At 41.3% G+C, this 23168-nt stretch overlaps 2 protein-coding genes across 2 annotated transcripts in view; both read right to left on the minus strand.

The window, feature by feature from the left end:
* On the minus strand, positions 271 to 1505 carry CCER1 (coiled-coil glutamate rich protein 1). The gene has a single exon (XM_018049086.1). It carries the CDS (start codon positions 1503 to 1505, stop codon positions 294 to 296), a length of 1212 nt encoding a protein of 403 aa, XP_017904575.1. The 3' UTR covers positions 271 to 293.
* The window catches only part of EPYC (epiphycan), a 40250-nt gene continuing 29165 nt past the window's right edge, over positions 12084 to 23168 (minus strand). The window contains exons 4-7 of the mRNA XM_005679808.2: positions 18328 to 18486; positions 16848 to 17050; positions 15355 to 15450; positions 12084 to 12715 (exon numbers count right to left, since the gene is read on the minus strand). Coding sequence (XP_005679865.2) covers positions 12545 to 12715; positions 15355 to 15450; positions 16848 to 17050; positions 18328 to 18486 — 629 coding nt within the window. The 3' untranslated portion in view covers positions 12084 to 12544. The remainder of the gene's footprint in view (positions 12716 to 15354; positions 15451 to 16847; positions 17051 to 18327; positions 18487 to 23168) is intronic.

The raw sequence follows: 23168 nt of genomic DNA on the forward strand, positions 1-23168 counted from the left end.
AAAAAACAAAAAACCTCAAGTATCTAGAGGAGAAAACACCAAACGAAAATATTCAAACTGTAGTAATAAAATTTTTGGCCTTTAATCATTTCCAGTTAAATTATATCTGAAAGCTCTTCCTCCCCCCACCCATAGTCATACACACACACACACCAATTTTTAAATGTTTTATAACAGCCAAAGATGATAGGTTTATTAATGGAACTCACTTTTTCATTAGTTTTTGACAAGTGGCTAATTCATTTTAGCCTCCAATCAGTTCCATCGCATTTCTCAATCCCTTTCCTGATGTCTCAACAGTTAATGTCCTGTACCATGAAGAGAGCTTCCTGTGTCACTTTGGGAATTCTCTGTTTGGGGCTTAAATACGCACAGTTCATAAAGTTCTCTCTCTCTTCTTCAGCCCCCACTAGGAATGATAAAGGCATTTCCAGGGGCAAATGATTCTCTTCCTCCATCTGCTCTTCCTCCACCAGCCCCTCTTCTTCCTCTGCGGTCTCCTCCGCTTCATTCTCCTCGTCTTCCTCCTCCCCCTCCTCCATATAATCAGCCTCTTCGCCCTCCTCCTCATCTTTGGCCTCTGACTCTTCGTCCTCCTCCTGGCTCTCCAACTCCTTGCCATCACACTCCTCCTCGTCACACCACTCCTCCCCCTCTTCTCTCTCCCCTTCCTCTTCCTCCATCAGCTGAGAGGTGGCCGTCTGCTTTTCCTCGTCTGGGTCAGGACTGAAGACGAGAGAGGGATTCTGCGCAAAGCTGTACAGAGTATCTTGCAGCGCCCCGTCTTCCTGGCCACCGCTAGGGGGCGCGTCTTTTCCGAAGGCGCCCTCCGGGGAGGCTGCGCCCCCCGCCTGGGCCTGCTGCGCCCGCAGCGCCTCCTGCTGGCGCTCTAGCTTCTCCTGCTGCCGCATGTCCTCGTAGATCTGGTTCATGATGAACTGCGTGGTGTTGCGCGGCGCCCGCATGCCGGGGGCGCGCCACCCGTACAGGTTGACCGGCCGCAGCAGCGTGCTCAGATCCACCGGAGGGCTCCTCTGGGCGGAGCGGCGAGGGTGACGGCGCAGGCCGCGGCCCCGGCGACCCCAGCGCTTCTTTCTGCCCGGGGGCCTCGCCCAGCCGGGGTTCCAGGGCCCATGGCAGCAGGAGCAGCAGCAAATGCAGAGCGGATGCAGGCCGTACACCCGGATCACTTGCACCCGGCCCGGGGGCTTCCTGAATCCCGCCGGAGGTGGGCACCAGGGCCCTCTCCAGCGCCCCCAGTTAGAATACACGGCCCAGTAGGGACGCCGGGGTGGTTGGAACCAAGGGCCTGGACCGTATTGCTGCTTCGGCTGGTTCCTCGGGGGCTCGTATTCGGCCTTGGGGCCGTAGCGAGGCCTCCGCCTGTAAATGGGAGCGCCCCTGCGCCTTCGGGGGCCGGACGACCAGGTGCGTAACGGGGCAGAGGATGCCCAGCCGCCGCCCAGGTTAAGAGGATCCTCTTTTGTGTCGAGGGTCTGGGTCATGGTTCAGGGTGCTCCGAGAGGTCGACACGGTAGCGCCCTAGAAGCTGTCGTCGCGTTTGGACAGATCTGATGGTCTCAAGGGCCTCGTTTCTCTCTCTGCCCAGCACCACGTGCCCGCCGCTGGGATCACGCCTTTGTCTCCAGAAGGATCCCCGCCTCTCTGCTCGCTCAGTCGCTCTCCGCCTAATCTCTGATCCTTCGCACCCGAGTTGTCTCGCCCAGGCGGGTTGGGTGGGAGTGGGGCTGGGTAAGGATGGTGGGTGAGGAAGGTGTTGGTGGGCAACGCGCGGTGACACCCGCTCCTGGGTCCCACTCACACCCGCCTCAGTGGATGCGCGGGCTGGGGCCGGTGGGAGGCAGGGGTCGCGCCGTTACCTTCCTGCTCCCTCTCAACCCAGGTGCTTCACCGTCGCCGTCCGGGCCGGACTGGGGTGGCGTGGCCCGCAGCAGCCTTTAAATACCGGCCAGGGGCCCCGCGTGCCCACCGCATCCTTGGTTGCCCCGGGAGACAGCCAATTGGGGTTGAGGTCGTTCTCCCAGGGCGTGGAGGTGGGGTTCCGGCCGGAACAGGTGCCCAGTGAACATTCGCAGGGGGCTTGTGACGTAGTTTTTGCGGGAGGGAGGGCGGAGGCTGGGTTTGTGCAGCCCACGTTAGGAACCGCCTGAGGCCATTTCTTTGCCCCCTTCGACCACCTTGAGGTGCTGGGTTAGAGAAGATGGACCTTCAGCTGAACCCAGAGGTGGGGGTTGGGGAGAAACTTGTCTGTTGCAAAACAATATCCTACGCCTTTGGGGTGATGGAAGGGATAAAGAGAAAGCCCCCGGAGTTGGAAACAGGGCACCACGCCTTACTTTGTGGCCACTGCTCTAACTCCTCGAGCTCTGTTTCATCATGCATAAAACAAGATGGCAAACGTTTATTGTGTGTGCTTTCTGTGCAGGCGGGCTCGTGGCACACGAGCCTCACACCTGCTCTGTGAGGTAGGCATTGTTACCACTTTTCGTAGGTTAGGAAGCTAAGGCGTTAATTTACCCGAGCTTGTGAGGTCAGTGAACTTAAGGGCTAGTGTTTAAACATGTTTGACCTCAGAGCCCAGATTCTTAGTGAGGTTACTGCAGTGCCCAAACACCTTAAACAGGACTGTGACGAAGAGGACAGGGAATCTGTATGGTCAAGCACTGTACTAATTGTAGTATATCGTGTAAATGTGCTTTGATTAAACATTACCAGGATGTTTACCATGGGTTTGTTTGTAAGAATGCTACTGTGCCACTTGTTTTTCCTTTTGCCCTTTTGTTAACCAGGCAGCATGGTACCTTGGGAGCCTCTGTAATATAGTTAAGAATATGGGCTTCGATTTAGATAGACAAAAGCCTACCCTGAATGATTCCCTTCAGTCCTGTCAGACTGTTTCTGACCCTATGGACCATAGCCTGCCAGTCTCCTCTGTCCATGGAGTTCTCCAGGCAAGAATACTGGAGTAGGTTGCTATGCTCTCCTCCAGAGTATCTTCCCAACCGAGGGGACAGAACCTGTGTCTCCTGCGTCCTCTGTTGGCAGGTGGACTCTTTACCACTGGGGCCATCTGGGAAATCTAGGTTTATCCAAATCTGTAGAAGGTGTAATGTCAAGAGGAGCCCTCAGTTCAGTTCAGTTCAGTTCAGTTCAATCACTCAGTCATGTCTGACTCTTTGCAACCACATGAATCGCAGCACGCCAGGCCTCCCTGTCCATCACCAACTCCTGGAGTTTACTCAGATTCACGTCCATCGAGTCAGGGATGCCATCCAGCCATCTCATCCTCTGTCGTCCCCTTCTCCTCCTGCCCCTAGTCCCTCCCATCATCAGAGTCTTTTGCAATGAGTCAACTCTTCGCATGAGGTGGCCAAAGTACTGGAGTTTCAGCTTTATCATCATTCCCTCCAAAGAAATCCCAGGGCTGATCTCCTTCAGAAAGGACTGGTTGGATCTTCTTGCAGTCCAAGGGAATCCCAGGAGTCTTCTCCAACACCACAGTTCAAAAGCATCAATTCTTTGGCGCTCAGTTTTCTTCACAGTCCAACTGTCACATCCATACATGACCACAGGAAAAACCATAGCCTTGACTAAACAGACCTTTGTTGGCAGAGACCTTTGTTGGCAGAGTAATGTCTCTGCTTTTGAATATGCTTTCTAGGTTGGTCATAACTCTTCTTCCAAGGAGTAAGCGTTTTTTAATTTCATGGCTGCAGTCACCATCTGCAGTGATTTTGGAGCCCAAAAAAATAAAGTCTGACACTGTTTCCCCATCTATTTCCCATGAAGTGATGGGACCAGATGCTAATGACCTCTAATATCAACTGTGGACTTTTGTTGGCAATGATGTGTCACTGTAGGTTTGTTATTAATAAATGAATCACTCTGGTGGAGGATGTTTACAATGGGGGAGAGAGTATATGAGGAATTTCTCTACCTTCTTCTCATTTTGCTATGAAACTAAAATTGCTCTAAAAAATAAGGGCTAATTAGGAAAAAAAAAAAAAGTGGCTTCCCTGGGGGCTCAGTGGTAAAAAATCTCCCTGCCAATGCGAAGACTGGGGCTGGATCCCTGTGTTGGGAAGATCCCCTGGAGAAGAAAATGGCAACCCATTCCAGTATTCTTGCCTGGGAAATCACATGGACAGAGGAGCCTGGCAGGCTACAGTCCATGGGGTCACAAGGAGTTGGATATGACTTAGCAACTAAACAACAAAAATAAAAAAATAGAGGTGCTTCAACTTCAGCTCAGCAGTTATTAACTTCTGGAAGCCTCCGGTTCCTTACCCATACCATAAGTACAGTTTTAGTGCCTATTGCATAGAGTTATGTTAAGGATTCGGAGAAGGCAATGGCACCCCACTCCAGTACTCTTGCCTAGAAAATCCCATGGACGGAGGAAGCCTGGAAGGCTGCAGTCCGTGGGGTTGCTGAGGGTCGGACATGACTGAGCAACTTCACTTTCACTTTTCACTTTCATACATTGGAGAAGGAAATGGCAACCCACTCCAGTGTTCTTGCCTGGAGAATCTCAGAGATGGGGGAGCCTGGTGGGTTGCCGTCTGTGGAGTCACACAGAGTCAGACACGACTGACGCGACTCAGCAGCATGTTAAGGATTAAGTATCGATTAAAGCACTTAGCACAGGTACTCTGTGAGCACTTAGTAACTGGGAACTAGCATCATTATCATGCTTACATGTTTTAGTACTTGTCAAGAAATTGATACAGTACCTATAGAGATAACTAACCTTATGCTGGAAGCAAAAATAGACTAGATGTCCCCATCCTTGTGCCCTTTTTCTTGTCTCACTTTTGAGAAATAGCAGGAAAGTGCCACTGGCTTTGACCCTACAGAAAACTATCAAGTATATTCTTTTATTACCTTCCTGTGCTCAGTGGAATTGTGCAAAATGGAACACTGCCCACTGGGAACTGAGTCCATACAGGCTTCCATTAAATGACAAAGAAGCAAAATGTGGGGAAGCCTTGCTGCTTGCAAAGGTCATTTATACTTTCCTGGTTGAGTGACAGGGGAGCCTGGTGGGCTGCCGTCTCTGGGGTCACACAGAGTCGGACACTGAAGCGACTTAGCAGCAGCAGCAGCAACAGGGTTCTTGGATCAGCCCTCCACCCTTTGACGTGGGACTTACAGACTCCGCAGAGATCGTTCAAGTTTATTTGCTCTGTGGTTTGCTGAGGAGACACGTCTGCTTGAGTCCAAGGGCAGAATGCTGACGTTTTAAGCCTCCAGTGTCCATTTTTGAACAGAGACTCACACACTGGGTGGTGACTCACCCCCTGATCTGCTGAACTTGGAGCTGTGCCATTCCAGATTTATTTTTCTAAGAACATATATGGTATATGATATTGAGTTTTAATTGAGAGCTTTAGAAATTGAGCATGTTGATTAGTGGAATTCCCATTCATTTCTTTCTTTAAAAAGAGATTACCTCAGAGATAATTAAGGGCATTTTTTTGTTCAGTTGAAGTGAACTTTATATAAGTAATACTGACTTTATACACTTTTTTCATGGTGAGATCTATATTTTTCAGATCTATCCTCCCTACTTAAAAACATTAATGCAGAATTGTCTTCCTTTTTTTAAGAAAAGCAGCAAATTAGCATTTATGATTTTATTTCGGTAGATTTACATTATAATACTGATTGTTCATGTACTGGTAAATTACCCAAGAGAATTAGCACCAGAGATTGTTAAGCAACATCATCAGAAATTCAATTAAGAAATTTTAAAGACTTTTAAAATTGACCCGTATTCTTCAAATACTGCAAAAGGAAATGCTTTGATTCAACATTTAAATCCAACACACCATATTTTTATACATTGTATCCATCTAGATTGCTACATTAAAAATTTCCACAAACTTAGTCATCCATACTTAAAACAACCTGTACATACATTTGTTTTCTCAGCTATTCCAAGTGTTGGGATCCAGGAACAACTTAGCGGTGTTTTCTGCTCAGAATCTCCCTGGGGCTATGATAGAAGCATTTGGTTTGTGCTATCATCCTGGAGTTCAATTTGGGAAACTCTGCTCCCAAGATCATTCATGTTATTGGCAGAATTTATTTCCTTGTAGCTGTTTAACAGAGGGCCCTAAACTTTAGCTTGCATGTTGGCTGGAGGAAGTCTGCAGGTTTGGAGGCTAACTGCAGGTTGGCAAGGACACCAGGGGTTCTAGAGGCAGCCTGCAGATCCCGGTCATGGCTTCCTCAACGTGGCCTCTCACTCCCTCCCACTAGCCAAGAGCCTCTCCGTGCTTCCTAGCTCGGTGAGCACACAGAGACACATATGTGTGTATCATAATCATGGGGCTTGACTTTTGTGACATCCCTGAGCTTTGTCATTTCCTCTTGGCTAGAAGCAAGGCCAGGGTTGGCCTACCAGCGCTCAAGAAGAGAGGTTGACATGAAGGCACGAATTCCAACAGGCAGGAAATCACTGGGGATCACCTGCGTCTGCTTGCACGTTTCAAGTAAAGGCAGTCAAATAGGTCCTTTATAGTAACTAGTTACAACTTGGGAGATTTTCATGATATTGCTACATTTTGAAATTCTGATGAGTGCCATGTAACAGCATTGGTTTTGCTATGTTTTATGTTATTCAGAGTGTAATGTTAAGTTGAAAACACTGCAGTCTTGGTTGTGCATTTGGGTGACTTGAAAAGAATGAATTCTAACACTTGATGGCAGTAGTAACTCAAGATTCAGTCAGTAAAAGTCCTTATGCCAAAGAAACTGAAATTAGACTGTTTATAAAAAGTAGTTTATCACATATATCAAGTTACTCCAGGTTACCAGTATTAATTATCCTTTTTTGTTCCTGGAGTGGTAGAATTGGGTATATTTATTAGATTTTAGCATTTTTTTTGACCTGAAGTTTGGAAAGCTCAGCTCTGCTAGTTAAACTGGTAAATAAAATTCTTCAGAGAAAAGTGGGATATACCTGATATATTTGGTCAGAGAAATGAAATACAAAGCCTATTTCAGATTTATCTTTGTAATCAATATGTTGCTATGATATACATAAAATAATGTAAACATAACTCCTTTTATGTGCTCTCAAAAATTTGCTTTTTTCCACCCTGAAGATAGTCATGTATTTTAAAATGTAGTCGCCATCTAGTGGTTACACAGACTAAATGCAAAGTATTAAGCCTTTCTAACTTTTTGAAAGTGAGAAAAAAGGGATTCAAAATTACTCATTGCTTTCTCTCCACAATTTGGAAAGTTGTGGTGTTTGCAAGTAAATAAGGCACCTTGTGCATCAGGGAACACCACTGTGATATTTTCCATTTATGATTCTCATTTAAGTTAATTATGAAGGGAGAGTTTGTAATAAAATAACTACAAAGACAGTGTTGGTACAGATTTAAAGAGAAGTAAGGATATGAATTTTACACTCATAACAGTAGTCCGTGTAGGTATTATTTGCTATTGCCTTTTAAAAATATTACCAACCCTACAACAACTCAAGGTTTTCAGAGGATTAGCAAAATATATTGTAGTCCTATTATCTGAGAAATATGTGTATTCAGTGAGAATTACTTCGGAATTTCAATATGGAGATGTTCGCTTATAGTTTTAAAGTACACTATAATATGCGGCAATAAAATGCAATGTCCTCCCGCTTGGAAAAGAACCTGCAATATTTAGAGAAAAAGAAATGTGTATAGCATATTCATAAAGAAAAACTGTTGCTATAAAAAAAAAAAAGATTGTGTTTAATCAGGGATCAATTTTAGATCAGAGTTTTTAATTAAGAATGTGAGGTGTTTAAAGTGGTCATTTAAATAGGGTACATTTTAAAGGAATGCCATCATCAGTTCAGTTCAGTCGCTCAGTCGTGTCCAACTCTTTGCAAGCCCATGAACTGCAGCATGCCAGGCTTCCCCGTCCATCACCAACTCTCGGAGTCCACCCAAACCCATGTCCATCGAGTCAGTGATGTCATCCAGCCATCTCATCCTCTGTCATCCCCTTCTCCTCCTGCCCTCAATCTTTCCCAGCATCAGGGTCTTTTCCAATGAGTCAGCTCTTCACATCAGGTGGTGCAAAAATTGCATATTTTCAGGGTTATAGTACTTACTTTGTCCTTATAGAGTTGATGATAAATTACATCTGTAAAGCAGCCTTGTGAGTAGGCAGTCATAATGCCCATGAGAATGTCAACTGACCCCATAGCTTTTGCATAATGATATTCTTTTTATCCCAGTATTTTCTTTTGTTTCTTCCTTCCTTCCTTCCTTCCTTCCAGTCTTTTTCTTTCCTTCCTTTTCGTTCTTTCCTTCTCTTTTCATTCTTTCTCTCTCTCATTATCCCTCCTCCCTCTTTCTTTCCTTTAACTACAACTCCCTACACCCCGCTCTCATGACTCTTTAGTCAAGGTGTGTTGAGAAGACTGTGAGAGCAGAGGGGTTTTCTATGACATTTGTGGGGAGATCTGAGATCATCAGCAGCTTGTGTGGGCAGGGCATTATGAATTTATGGACCCTTTCCTTCATTAAAAAGTGAAAGTTATAGTTTATATCATGTTGCTATAAACACTAATATGTTCCAGGCTGGATTCTTTATTGCCTGTTTACTATTATTATTATAATCGTATGTTTTTTTTTTTTTTTTATTGAAAAGCATATGCAAAGTTCCAAAAATGAGTAAGTCAGCTCTGCCTGCTGGGAGTCTTTCTTTACCCTCCTGGTCCAAAGCATCTCAGTCCATCTTTCTGCTGAACTTCTGGAGGTTGGGTATCTGGAAGCCTACTCTGGACCCTAGAAGTGTTTACTCAAATGTGACTCAAAGGCCTTTGGCCATTTGGAAGTCACTGTGGCATGCAAAAAGATAACACTGAGCTTGACACCTGTGTTAGTCTGTTTGGGCTACCATAATGCCATAGACTGAGTGGCTTAAATAAAACAATTTTATTTCTCCTAGTTTTGGAGGATAGGATATCCAAGATCAAGGTCTCAGCTGATTTTGTTTCTAGTGAGAGCTTACTTCCTGGATCACAGATGGATGACTTCTCATTATGTCATCACATAGATTTTCTTTTTTAAAAAAAATTAATTTATTTATTTTAATTAGAGGCTAATTACAATATTGTTGTGGTTTCTGCCAAACATCGACATGGATCCACCACAGGTGTACGTGTTCCCCATCCAGAACCCCCCTCCTACCTCCCTCCCCATCCCATCCCCCAGGTTCATCCCAGTGCATCAGCCGTGAGCACCCTGTCTCATGCGTCAAACCTGGACCTGTGATCCACTTCACAGGATAATATACACATTTCAACACTACCCTCTCAAATCATCCCACCCTCACCTTCTCCCACAGAGTCCAAAAAACTGTTCTTTACATCTGTGTCTCTTTTTTGCTGTCTCACATATAGGGTCATCATTACCATCTTTATAAATTCCATATTCATGCGTTAGTATACTGTATTGGTATTTTTCTTTCTGACTTCACTCTGTAAAATAGGCTCCAGTTTCATCCACCTCATTATAACTGATTCAAATGCATTCTTTTTAAGGGCTGAGTAATATTCCATTGTGTATGCGTATCACAGCTTTCTCATCCATTCGTCTTCTGATGGACATCTAGGTTGCTTCCATGTCCTGGCTATTGTAAACAGTGCTGTGGTGAACATTGGGGCACATGTGTCTCTTTCAATTCTGGTTTCCTTGGTGTGTATGCCCAGCAGAGAAATTGCTGCATTATATGGCAGTTCTATTTCAAGTTTTTTGAGGAATCTCCACAATGTTCTCCATAGTAGCTGTACTAGTTTTCATTCCCATCAACAGTGTAAGAGGCTTCCTTTTTCTCCACAGCCTCTCCAGCATTTATTGTTTGTAGACTTTTTGATAGAAGCCATTCTGACTGGCGTGAGATGGTACCTCACTTGTGGTTTTGATTTGCATTTTTCTGATAGTGATGTTGAGCATCTTTTCATGTGTTTGTTAGCCATCTGTATGTCTTTGGAGAAATGTCTGTTTAGTTCTTGGCCCATTTTTTGATTGGGTCATTTATTTTCTGGAGTTGAGCTGCAGGAGCTGCTTGTATATTTTTGAGATTAATTCTTTGTCAGTTGCTTTGTTTGCTATTGTTTACTCTCATTCTGAAGGTTGTCTTTTCACCTTGCTTATGGTTTCATTTGTTGTGCAAAAGCTTTTAATTTTAATTAAGTCCCATTTGTTTATTTTTGCTTTTATTTCCATTACTCCTGGGAGGTGGGTCATAGAGGATCCTGCTGTGATTTATGTCAGAGAGTGTTTTGCCTATGTTTCCCTCTAGGAGTTTTATAGTTTCTGGTCTTACATGTAGATCTTTAATCCATTTTGAGTTTATTTTTGTGTATGGTGTTAGAAAATGTTCTAGTTTTACAAGTGGTTAACCAGTTTTCCCAGCACCACTTGTTAAAGAGATTGTCTTTTCTCCATTATTTATTCTTGCCTCCTTTGTCAAAGATAAGGTGTCCATATGTGTGTGGATTTATCTCTGGGCTTTCTATTTTGTTCCATTGATCTATATTTCTGTCTTTGTGCCAGTACCATACTATCTTGATGACTGTAGCTTTGTAGTATAGTCTAAAGTCAGGCAGGTTGATTCCTCCAGTTCCAGTCTTTTTCTCAAGACTGCTTTGGCTATTCGAGGTTTTTTGTATTTCCATACTAATTGTGAAATTACTTGTTTTAGTCCTCTAAAAAATACTGTTGACAGCTTGATAGGGATTGCATTGAATCTATAGATTGCTTTGGGTAGTATACTCATTTTTACTATATTGATTCTTCCGATCCATGGACATGGTATATTTCTCCAACTATGTGTGTCATCTTTGATTTCTTTATGGCTTTTCTTTAGTATAGGTACACACCCCCCTCCCACACACATACCCACACAGAGTAGTCTCCTTTTCTTCCTCTTCTTATAAGGCCACTAATCCCATCATGAGGCCCCTACCTCATGACCTCATCTAATCCTAATTAAACTCCCAAAGGCCCCATTTCCAAACACCATCACAATGGGGAGGGGGTTATTTAGAACTTCAACATACAAATTTTGGGGGTAAACATTCAGCTCATAACTTCCCTGTCCAGTACGTACACCATTTTCTTGTATTATAATACAGGGAAAAGATACATCCATGGTATATGAGACAGGACAGTGAGGTGAAGTGTAGAATCGGCCTTTGGGATCAGCCCTTAACCAGTGGCAAGTTGTTTAAGCTCGCTCTCTGATCTGTGACTGGAATAGTCATTACTATCTTCAGCTCCTAGGATGTTGTGAATTAATACATGCAGAAAACCTTAGTAGATGCCTAGTACATTGTTTGTGTTCAAGAATTGGTTCCTGTTGTAACGATATATATCCTTGTAGTAAGCTGATATCTGTTTTTCAAAATCAGTAGAGCTGTGTGTGCTAATACAGTAGATATGGTAAGAGTAATGAAGGAGTAGTTTTAAGTGAAACAAGCAAAATAGTCATTATCTATTGTGTTTAAAAATCCATGTTTACATGTACCAACATATACATAATAGTGGTGTGTGTGTGTGTATATATATATATATATATATAATATATCCATGTGTATTTTTGTAAAAGAGGAGCAATTATTTCATGTGCAAGTTTTTGCTTCTCATGGAAAACTTGATAAAATAATGAAAGAAACCATTGACTATTTCCAAGGAGTGGAACTTAGGGTTTGCTGCAGGAAAGAAACTCACCTTTCAGAATATACTCTTTTGTTATCTTTCAGTTTTTTGTATTATTATCACACATTTCAAAAAGTTCAACTTTCTCTCTAGAAAGTACTCCTTAACTTCTTCCCTACTGTCATTTTCATATTATTGTTTATATTTTCATTTTCTATGTTTTATGTTTTCCACAGGCACAGAAATATTACCAGTTAATTAATAATTTAGGAAAGGTCAAAAACGAGTTGGCAGGGCTTTAAGATGATAAAATATTATTGTTAAAATACTGAAGCTATGTGTATTATTATGATTCTTTGCATGTTGTGATTATAATGAATATTTTCCACAAGACTCTTATAATTTTCAAATATTTTTATTCTTTTCTTCATTTTCTTTAATGAATTTGAAAATAAAAACATGATTTAGCTTAAAAAAGGAAAAGTTTAATTAAAACATTTAAATCTTGGCAATATACCTACACTGTTAATTTTTAATTTTTATTATATGATTAATTTAAAATTATATAGGATATGAATTCCTAAAACTTGAAAATTACATGTGATTTATAAGAATATCTATGAAATATTTTCTTAGTCTTCTATTTCTGTACATGTTTTGGTTTATTTATGATTCATCTGGTGTTTTCATAGACTACTACATTGCTATCATATATTAAAACATTTAGCTGTATTTTATGTACTTATATTATCTTCCAGAACATATTTTGAAAGTATCATGCTGAGTTTTCTTTTTGAAGAGAGCAGGAAGAATCATTTTGTTTTAGGAAGTGTCATAATGTTAACCATTATCTGAAATCAGACGAGACTCCCAATAGGCAAACGAGGTAGGCACATATAGGCTTGAGGAGTTTTGCTGAGATTGATAGGGTTTCCATCCAGTCGAATATCCTCTAGTGCCTTACGAATATAAGTCAAATTTTTAACATTGCAGAAGGTATCTTCATGCATCTCCAGAATGTTGTTATTCTAAAAAAGATTAAGGTAAATTATTAGATGAGTTATCACATAGTCCTAGTATTGATGAATAATACAGTCAGTTTTGCTTCACCCCTGCTTTTACTCTTTCATTCCTTCTCTCATCCAGAAATGCACATTATGCAACTATTATATACGTCAACACTTTCTAAAGCAGTGAGGGTGAACCAATAAGCATAATAGACATATGCTTGCCTTTATGGAGCTTATACTTCAGTAATGGGACTATAAGATACTGAGATGAAAAAACAAATTTAAAGAAAACAAATTATTTCCAAAAATAATCTGAACAAAGAAGAAAGGAAAGTGTCTGTGAAAAATTCTCTTAAGAGACAGCCTTGGAGCTGAGAATGGAATGACAAGGAGACATGGGCATGGGAGAGAGCTGAGGTAAGAAGATCCCAGACTGAGAGAACGCTAAGTTCAAATTCTGAAAAATATGCATGGAAAGTTCAAGAATGAGGAAAAAAAATGTCAAAATGGCTATTGGGTTGAAAGTTTTGTACGTGACTGTTAGGGCTAGTTGGTGTATAGTGTTGCTCAAGTCTTCTGTTTCTTAGTTGATCTTATGGCTAGTTGTTTTATCAATTATTAAAAGTGGAATATTGAGGAATCTAACTATTATTGTTGAATTGTCTTTTTCTCCCTTCAATTCTAATAGTAAAGTCCTTGTAAATTTTGAGGCTTTGTTGTTAGGTACATATGTATGTATAAGCCTTATGTCTTTCTGATAGATTGACTCTCTATTTTACAAAGTGTCCATGAGGAATAATACAGATTTAGCACCTGTGCACTATTCTATTTTCTTTGATTGGTAATACATATACAGTTAATAATTATTATGCCTTATCTTAAAGTCATTATCATGTGTTAGTGAATGCAGCACCCACTTTATAAACTAAACCTGAGATGCAGGGAGGTTTAGATATCTGTTCAATCGTTAAATAGTGTCAAGTACAATTTCAGCCCAGGGAATCTGCTTTTGCCAGATCCATCATTCTTATAGGACATTGGAAAATATTTTTCAAATGAATCACAAAAAGAAATTTTTATATCAGCATTAAAAATAAATATAAAATGAAGACAATATAAATTAAATACAGCTTTATACTGGATATTGGTGAGGTGATTGTGAAAGAAATATTTTTAAATGTTCACTTGATACTTTTTCAATCCTTAGAATAGGAAATGTAAAGCCAATCACTTCAAAAAAAATCTTAGAATTGTATATGCAAGCACATTATGTTTTAATGTAACATCAGAGACCTGGTTACTCTGTGGAGTCAATATCATCAGACATAGTAATGAAATTTAATTCAGAATTGGAAAAAAAATTCCAGTTCCTTTTATGGTTCCCTTGAAAATCCTCTTTCTAATCCTAAACCAGGCAAGAAATTCTCATTGACATAGACATTCACCCCGAGAAAAAGAGAAGACCAATAGAGGGCCATCCAGAAACCAGATAAGGACTAGAACGGACATCACATTAAGGAAGTTAAATAGAAAAACTCTCAAGAGATAGATATCTAAGAGTCATAGATACACACGCAAAGACACCAAAAAAAAATAGGGAAAGATGTAAATAGGAATGGAAGAAAGGACACAGAGGTAAATAATTACAGAATCCACAGAGCAAAAAAAAAAAAAAGAATCAGACTTGCTCTCACATAGCAGAATCTTGTGATGGTTTATACTTTTCCTCCTAAAAGATTGTAATATTGTACTATGATTTTGTGTCTTTGAGCACATAATGGTTGTGTTCTCTACAGATTTATTCCATAGAACAGATGAAATTATTACAGAAAGTTGATTACAACTGTATACCAAAAGTTACATCTGAAATAGGAAGTAATTTATCTTTCTTTGTTTCAACAACCAAAAATGTGTTTTAATTGATCATATTGTATTATACTCAATGGAATATATTTGGTTGGCCAAAGTTTGTTCGGGTTTTTCCATAACATCTTACAGGAAAAAAAGAAAAAATGAACAAACTTACTGGCAAACCCAGTATTTAGAAAATATTAGATCGTAACATTTTGAAAATGTGTTTTCACTCATTACTTCAAAGATAAAATGTAGCTTAAAGGAATTTAAAATAACGCAAGCTTTCAAATATGTTGGTTTAGAAAAAACTGCATTTTCTTAATCCAGAGAGAGGAAAGTCCATCATCTCTCAGCAGATAGGAATGTCCTAGGATTGAATTTAACTCAGTTCATGGAACCTAAAATCAAGACCTAAAACTGACATTTTTTTCCTCTGAAAGCTAGAAATCAAATTAAATTTTTCTTTCTCTCTTATTCTCTTTCATTTCTAATCTTCACACATTTCTTCAGCAGATGAAGCTCTTATTTTCTAAAAAAAGATTTGTGTGCCAAAAAGATGCATCATGACTTGGCAAAAAATGAAAATAAAAACTAAAGTTATCAGAAATAAATCAGTATAGATAGAGTCATGAATATGCAAACACCTTGTTCTCAGAGTGAGAGAGAGAATAAATGAGAGAAGAAAAAAAAACTATCATAGTGTATTAACATGCCATTATACACAGCTTTTGCATCGTGGCTCCCTCCCGTCTGCATCTGTTTTCCATGGGTGTGTTGGGCATAACTTACTAGCAGAAGCCTACCTGGAGGTGAAGGGCCCGCAGATTTTCTGGGAGTGGCAGAGGGATGTGGTCCAAGTTGTTATCCGTGAGGTAGAGATGATGGAGATCATACATATCCTGTAAACATTCCAAATGGAGGGCCTTAATAGAAATTAGTGGGCCACAGTCATACGGTTCATCCCCTGTCCATGAAACTATTTGTAAAATAACACAGGCCTGTTCAAGTCTTGTTTTCTAAGTGAGTGAGCGAGTGAAGTTGCTCAGTCATGTCCCACTCTTTGCGACCCCATGGACTGCAGCCCACCAGGCTCCTCCGTCCATGGGATTTCCCAGACAAGACTATTTGAGTGGGTTGCCATGTTTTCTAAAGTTGAGGCAAATTAGTTCTCTGTGTTCCTGGACTAGTCAATTGAGTTCTTCAAGAATTGATAGCAAGCAAATATCTCTCTATGTAAATGAAACATCTTAGTCTCCGGAAGAACCTACTTTGTCCACTCTAACTTTCTCAGTTTAAGCAAGGCATTGATTTCCCACATAGAGATTCTGCAATAAAATTTTGAGGATTATGGTGAGAAATAACAAGAATTTCCTTCATGTTACAGGAATGGGGAAATGAGAAATTCTCCCCGAGAAAATTGTACCACCTCCAGCGCAAGTAGCAAGAGGGCAGCCTAACAAGACAGAATATACGTTTAGATACGACCAGGTCTATTGTGACCAAATGTCATAGGACAAACTGTGACTCACTGTCACCCATGCCAATAGACTCTGAGTGAGGGGACTATATTTAATCTTTGCCAGGCTCTGATGAGGTGCCCTAACTCCCTTGGCCGCCACAGTGGTGTCACAGGAGCAGAGGTGGAGATACAGGCTTTCTACCATTGCCCAGGGCTGGCAAATCCACACAACCGCTTGTAGCTTCCATGGAAGTTGTGAGACGTCCCTTCAAACAGTAGCTTAAATTTATTTGTTCAACAGATATTTAGAGAAGCAGCTCGAAGGGAGTTAAGACTGGGTAAGAAAGCCAAACTGGTTACTGTTCTCAGACTCTGCGGTTGTGCCAAGCAACTTGTTTCCTTCACTTGAAAATAAAATTCATAAGATTAACTGAATTCATCTCCCTTACAGATAATTTAGAAGGCTTCTACCCTCAAGGCACCACCCACACGCTGTGCAAGTAACTGTCCTTCCAGCCACACAAAGTACTCTCCTTGGGTGGAGCCTTGGTAAACATGTATCATTTGGCGTATAGCATTATTAGGTGCAACTTAACAGACTGGTGCTCCACCCACTTCTTATTCCAGCTCTGCTTTCTCTTCTTAGTTCTTAAGCCGCTTCAGAATGTACCAGAAACACAGTATTTCCCAAAGGCATGACACGTAGTGTTCTAAAGTTTATTTTAGGCATTAAAAGTCTCATCAAATTGAATCCCTTTGTGGAAATAAAAAGTCTAGAGACTGATAGCAAAGGGAACGGGAAGATTAAAGTGTTTCATACTCAAACTTAAAACTCACTTTAAATGCTTCTTGCTTTATTCCTTTCCTTCCAAGTCTATTGTTGCTGATATCAATAAACCTCAAAGTGGTTGGCAGTTCTGGGAGCTGCCTAATTTTGTTGCCACGCAGGACAAGCTCTCGGAGTTGAGGCAGCTTTCTGAATGCATCTTCATCAATCTCAGATATTAAGTTTGAAGTCAGATCGATCCTTCTTAGATCATCTGGAAAAAAATGAGACAAGTAGTTGAATATATTTCACTCACATAAAAATATAAAGATTTCCCACATATAGACAGATATAAACATGAATCAGCAATAGTTAATGCAACAACTATTTCTAACAACTTTATAAAAATGTAATAGACAACTGCTGCTGCTCAGTCATGTCCAACTCTCTGCGACCTCATGGACTATAGCCCTCTAGGCTCCTCTGTTCATGGGATTCTCCAGGCAGGAATACTGGAGTGGGTTGCCATTCCCTCCTCAGGGGAACTTCCTGACCCAGGTTTTGAACCCCTGAACCTTATGTCTCCTGCATTGCCAGGCAGGTTCCTTACCACTGAACCACCTGGATTTCCTCCAAATACTATTCACATTTATGCACTCCAAAGAAAGTGTAGCCTTTGCAAAGAAATAGACCCATTATATTTCATTATATTTAAAATAATTGATCTTTTTCCTATATTCCTCATAAATTTTGTCTGGATCTTACTATTTAAAATATTTTTTTCTCCGTGCTGGCAGATTATTATATTTTCTAACAGTAATAGATACATTAGCATTAAAATACACAGGCATTAAAAAGAAATTTTCAAATGATTAAAACACTTAATGAAGACACATACCAACTTTTTTTCAAAGTCGGCAACAACTTTGGCCAGAATTTAGATTTGCATTCATCAATTTGCTTTTTTTAATTGTGCTTCAATGGAAGTCTATTCGAACAAGCCAGATCCTACTAAATATATGGTCAAGACTTCCTGCTCTTATTGTGATAACGTGATAATGAGTTTTAGCTTATAAAATATAATTATTTGTGATTTTTGTTTACTTGAAAATAGTTTGAGAATATCAACAACTATATAGTTTCATGTGCATAAGTCACGTCACTTCAATCGTGCCTGATGCTTTGTGACCTCATGGACTGAGGATTGTCATTGGGATTCTCCAGGCAAGAATACTGCAGTGGCTTGCCATGGCTTCCTCCAGGGGACCTTCTCTACGCAGGGATCAAACCCACATTTCTTCTGTCTCCTGCATTGGCAGGCAGGTTCTTTACCACTAATGCCACTTGGGAAATCCATATAGTTTCGTAACAACCTTTAGTGATTCATCATTCTTTCTTATTGTAATTAAAACAAACCTTCAAGCATACAAATTAGTAAAAATTGATTTAAGAGAAATATTTTAATATTCAAGTTTCATTTTTGGCACCAACATTTTACAATGCAAACATTTAAGAAACAAAAGGGAAGGATATTAGTGCCAGCATCCATACTTAGGCTTGCAAAATCATTTTTGTTGATCTTTTTAATTCTGTTAAAACGGGAATAGAAATAAGCTGTGTTCTTGGGCAGCGGAGGAATAGCATCAAGTTCACGGTCATCACAGTATACGGTGGTACTTATACAAGTACACAGAAGGCAGGTGGGAAAGTCTGAAAGAGAGGCAAATAATATATGTAAGAAGCAAGCAATTTCTAACAAATAATGGGATTACAAATGTTTATTAAGCAAGGTTACAGTCTCATATAGACTATGCTGGCATATTTAATATCTTCTTATGTAGTTTCCTATAAATAAAATACTAAAGTCAAATATAACAATGCTGCTGCTGCTAAGTCGCTTCAGTCGTGTCTGACTGTGCGACCCCATAGACGGCAGCCCAACAGGCTCCCCTGTCCCTGGGATTCTCCAGGCAAGAACACTGGAGTGGGTTGCTATTTCCTTCTCCAATGCATGAAAGTGAAAAGTGAAAGGGAAGTCGCTCAGTCGTGTCCGACTCTTAGCATGGACTGCAGCCTACCAGGCTCCTCTATCCATGGGATTTTTCCAGGCAAGAGTACTGGAGTGGGGTGCCATTGCCTTCTCCATGTAACAACCCAGGCTGCCCTAATAATTAATATAGTCTTTGTAATGTTTTAAAATTTTATTTTAAATTATCTACTGAATATTGCATGATTGTTGCTTTTATATTTATTGAAAATTCTATTTTCAGAAGTAAATATTAAGATTGTGGTTTTTATAAATTTAAAACATCACATATAATATTTTTTTTAGATCTTTCATTCAGTACTTTATACACCCCACTGAAATAAAATCAAAGGACATGGTAGGGCAATTATCATTAATTCACCTAATATGCATTTATTGAATCTATTCTATGTAAATTGCACTGTGCTAGCTGGTGGAACAGTGGTAAGCACAGACACAGTTCTGTTTCATGATCTGCTGTGTAAGATAAATGTTAATCACACACACAAAAATGATGATTGTGGTAGATGTCATGGAATATCATAGAAGCATAAAACAGGAGACTTTGATCCAGTCTGAGAGTCATGGTTCTTTGAGGAGGTGATGACTGAGTTGAGATCTGCAGGAGGAGCAGGCCCTGACTGTTCAGGTGAGCGGAGTCTGCAGGCCGAGGACGCAGCACGCACCAGGTCCCTTCACTCGGGGGACTGAAAGGCAGTGCCTGTAGCGGCAGCACAGAAGCATCGGAATGTGTAGGACACAAGACACACAGGCCTCCGGGCTGTGTTACAGGTCTGGTGTCTTGTCCTAAGGGTGGGCAGGAGTATTACATAATCAGATTTGCATGTGAAGATATCTCCCTGCTTGAAAGTGAGCTGGAAGACTGATTGATGGGGGTGGGGGGCGGCAGAGTGAGATGGGCATGGGGCAGTGAGTTATCAAAATAAAAGATGGCGCTTGCTTGGCTATGATAATGTGATAGAAAAGGCAACTGCTGCTGCTGCTCTGCTAAGTCGCTTCAGTCGTGTCCGACTCTGTGCGACCCCATAGACGGCAGCCCACCAGGCTCCCCCGTCTCTGGGATTCTCCAGGCAAGAACACTGGAGTGGGTTGCCATTTCTTTCTCCAAGAAAAGGCAACAGACCCCCCCCCTAAAAAATTCAAATTATATCTCCATTTATTAATCTATTTTCTCTCTCACACACACACACACAGAGCTCCCTCCTTCACTCTCTGCTTATTGGTCTTATCGGTCTTATAGAGGACAGAGAGCCTCTAAGGGAGATAGAGAAGCAATGGTCAGAAGAAAAGAAGGATAATAGATGATCTGTATTATGGAGGCCAAGCGGAGAGAGAGTTTGAAGGAACAGGGAATAGAAAATAATCTCAATCTGCTGAGATATCAGTTAAGGACTGAAAAACGTCTCTTGGAGTAGTTATTGTGGAGGTTAAAGGAGACTTCAGAAAGAGCTGTGGAGTGATAAGGCTGGAAGCCAGAGCACAGTCCCTGAAGGAGGATGTAGGAGGTGAGGAGACAGTTATAGAACATGCAGGCAATGTTTCTGAGATGTTTGACTGTAAAGAAAAAGCAAAGAGAGACAGTGATAACTATAAAACATATTTCTAGTGTGTATGGTGAGGAAATGGACTAAAGTGGGAGAGATTTGAAGAAAAGTATCCAAAGGGAGAGAGACTGAAGATAAAAAGGTTCCTGAGAGGGCAGCAGGAAAGGGAACCAAGAACACAGTGGGAAGCATTTACACCCCACATGAGGGAGCACAGACAGTTCCTCCGTTGTAACAGGAGGAAGGGGAAGAGGCGAGGATGTCTGTCAGTCAGTTCAGTTGCTCAGTCATGTCCGACTCTTTGCAACTCCATGGACTGCAGCATGCCAAGCTTCCCTGTCCGTCACCAATTCCTGGAGCATGCTGAAACTCATATCCATCAAGTTGGTGATGCCATCCAACCATCTCATCCTCTGTTGTCCCCTTCTTCTCCTGCCTTCAATCTCTCCCAGGATCGAGCTCTTTTCCAATAAGTCAGTTCTTCCCATGAGGTGGCCAAAGTACTGGAACTTCAACTTCAGCATCAATCCTTCCAGTGAATATTCAGGACTGATTTCCTTTGGGTTGGGCTGGTTTGATCTCCTTACAGTCCAAGGGACTCATAACAGTCTTCTCCAGCACCACAGTTCAAAAGCATCAATTCTTCAGTGCTCAGCTTTCTTTATGGTCCAGCTCTCACATTCTTACATGACTACTGGAAAAACCATAGCTTTGACTATACAGACCTTTGTCAGCGAAGTAATGTCTCTCCTTTTTAATATGCTGTCTAGGTTTGTCATAACTTTTCTCCCAAAAAGCAAACGTCTTTCAATTTCATGGCTGCAGTCACCATCTGCAGTGATTTTGGAGTCAAGAAAATAACGTCGGTCACTGTTTCAATTGTTTCCCCATCTATTTGCCATGGGGCCAGGCCATGATCTTAGTTATTTGAATGCTGAGTTTCCAGCCAGCTTTTTCACATACCTCTTTCACTTTCATCAAAAGGCACTTTAGTTCCTCTTCACTTTCTGCCATAAAGGTGGTGTCATCTGCGTATGTGATATTATTGATATTTCTCCCGGCAATCTTGATTCCAGCTTGTGCTTCATCCAGCCCAGCGTTTCTCATGATGTACTCTGCATAGAAGTTAAATAAGCAGGGTGACAGTATACAGCCTTGACGTACTCCTTCCCCTACTTGGAACCAGTCTGTTGTTCCATGTCCGGTTCTAACTGTTGCTTCTTGACCTGTATGCAGATTTCTAAGGAGGCAGGGAAGGTGGTCTGGTATTCCCATCTATTTAGGAATTTTCCACACTTTGTGATGTCCATACAGTCCAAGCCTTTGCCATAGTCAATAAAGCAGAAGTAGATGTTTTTCTGGAACTCTCTTGCTTTTTCAATAATCCAATGGATGTTGGCAATTTGATCTCTGGTTCCTCTGCCTTTTCCAAATCCAGCTTGAACATCTGGAAGTTCTCAGTTCACCTACTGTTGAAGTCTGGGTTGGAGAATTTTGAGCATTACTTTGCTAATGTGTGAGATGAGTGCAATTGTGTGGTAGTTTGAGCATTCTTTGTCATTGCCTTTTTGTGGATTGGAATGAAAACTGACCTTTTCTAGTCCTCTGGCCACTGCTGAGTTTTCCAAATTTGCTGGATGTAGATGGAAATGTAAGTAAAACATGTATGGCGTGGATATGCTGCTGCTGCTGCTAAGTCGCTTCAGTTGTGTCCGACTCTGTGCGACCCCAGAGACGGCAACTCACCAGGCTCCCTCGTCCCTGGGATTCTCCAGGCAAGAACACTGGAGTGGGTTGCCATTTCCTTCTCCAATGCGTGAAAGTGAAGTCGCTCAGTCATGTCCGACTCCTAGCGACCCCATGGACTGCAGCCCACCAGGCTCCTCCGTCAATGGGATTTTCTAGGCAAGAGTCCTGGAGTGGATTGCCACTGCCTTCTCCAATAGCATGGACATAGATGTAGGTAAATTATGTGTCTGAAAATAGAAAGACCAAAGAGCCGTTAACCCGAAGACTGTATTTTCTTTGTGTAGGAGGAAGCTAAGCTCTCTGATGAGTTTGAAGAGTCTAGGGAGGAGAGAATGGTTGTGAGACGTGAGATGGATGGAGAAAGTCAAATAGCCATGAGAGACAGAAGAAAAAAAGTGATGAAAAACTTTCTTGGAATTGCTTGGTGATCCTCATTTGGCTGAGAGTTTGCTGATTTTAGCATTGGAAGCCTCGTGTCTTGGGATCCCTTGCTCCCACGCAAATCAAGACATTTGGTTGCCCTTGTTGAAGGATCCATTTGTGGCTTGAGATCAAGAATTAGTAATGCACCTACAAAGGTCTTATTGTTGTTGTTGTTTAGTTGTTAAGTGATGTCCAACTCTCTGCAACTCCATGGACTGTAGCCCACTAGGCTCCAATGTCCATGGAATTTTCTAGGCAAGTATACTGGAGTGGGCTGCCATTTCCTTCTTCCTGACCCAGGGATTGAACCCAAGTCTTCTGCATTGCAGGTGGATTTTAGTGATTTTAATTATAAAGTTAGGATTCCCAAGAAAACACTGTCATTAAATAGAAAAAAATCACTTATAACAACTTCAGGAATGAAAGTTATTTTAGGAATGGAAGTTTGGGAAAAATTTTTAAGAGAGAGCTATAAAATATTTAATACTTGCTGCTGCTGCTAAGTCACTTCAGTCGTGTCCAACTCTGTGCGACCCCATGGACGGCAGCCCACCAGGCTCCCCCGTCCCTGGGATCCTCCAGGCAAGAACACTGGAGTGGGTTGCCATTTCCTTTTCCAATGCGGCCAT

Source organism: Capra hircus, chromosome 5, assembly GCF_001704415.2.
Source record: "Capra hircus breed San Clemente chromosome 5, ASM170441v1, whole genome shotgun sequence".
Lineage (NCBI taxonomy): Eukaryota > Metazoa > Chordata > Mammalia > Artiodactyla > Bovidae > Capra > Capra hircus.

Bases quoted from the DNA above. Each gene is read 5' to 3' on its own strand.
- CCER1 (XM_018049086.1), bottom strand. From the start codon at position 1,505: ATGACCCAGACCCTCGACACAAAAGAGGATCCTCTTAACCTGGGCGGC.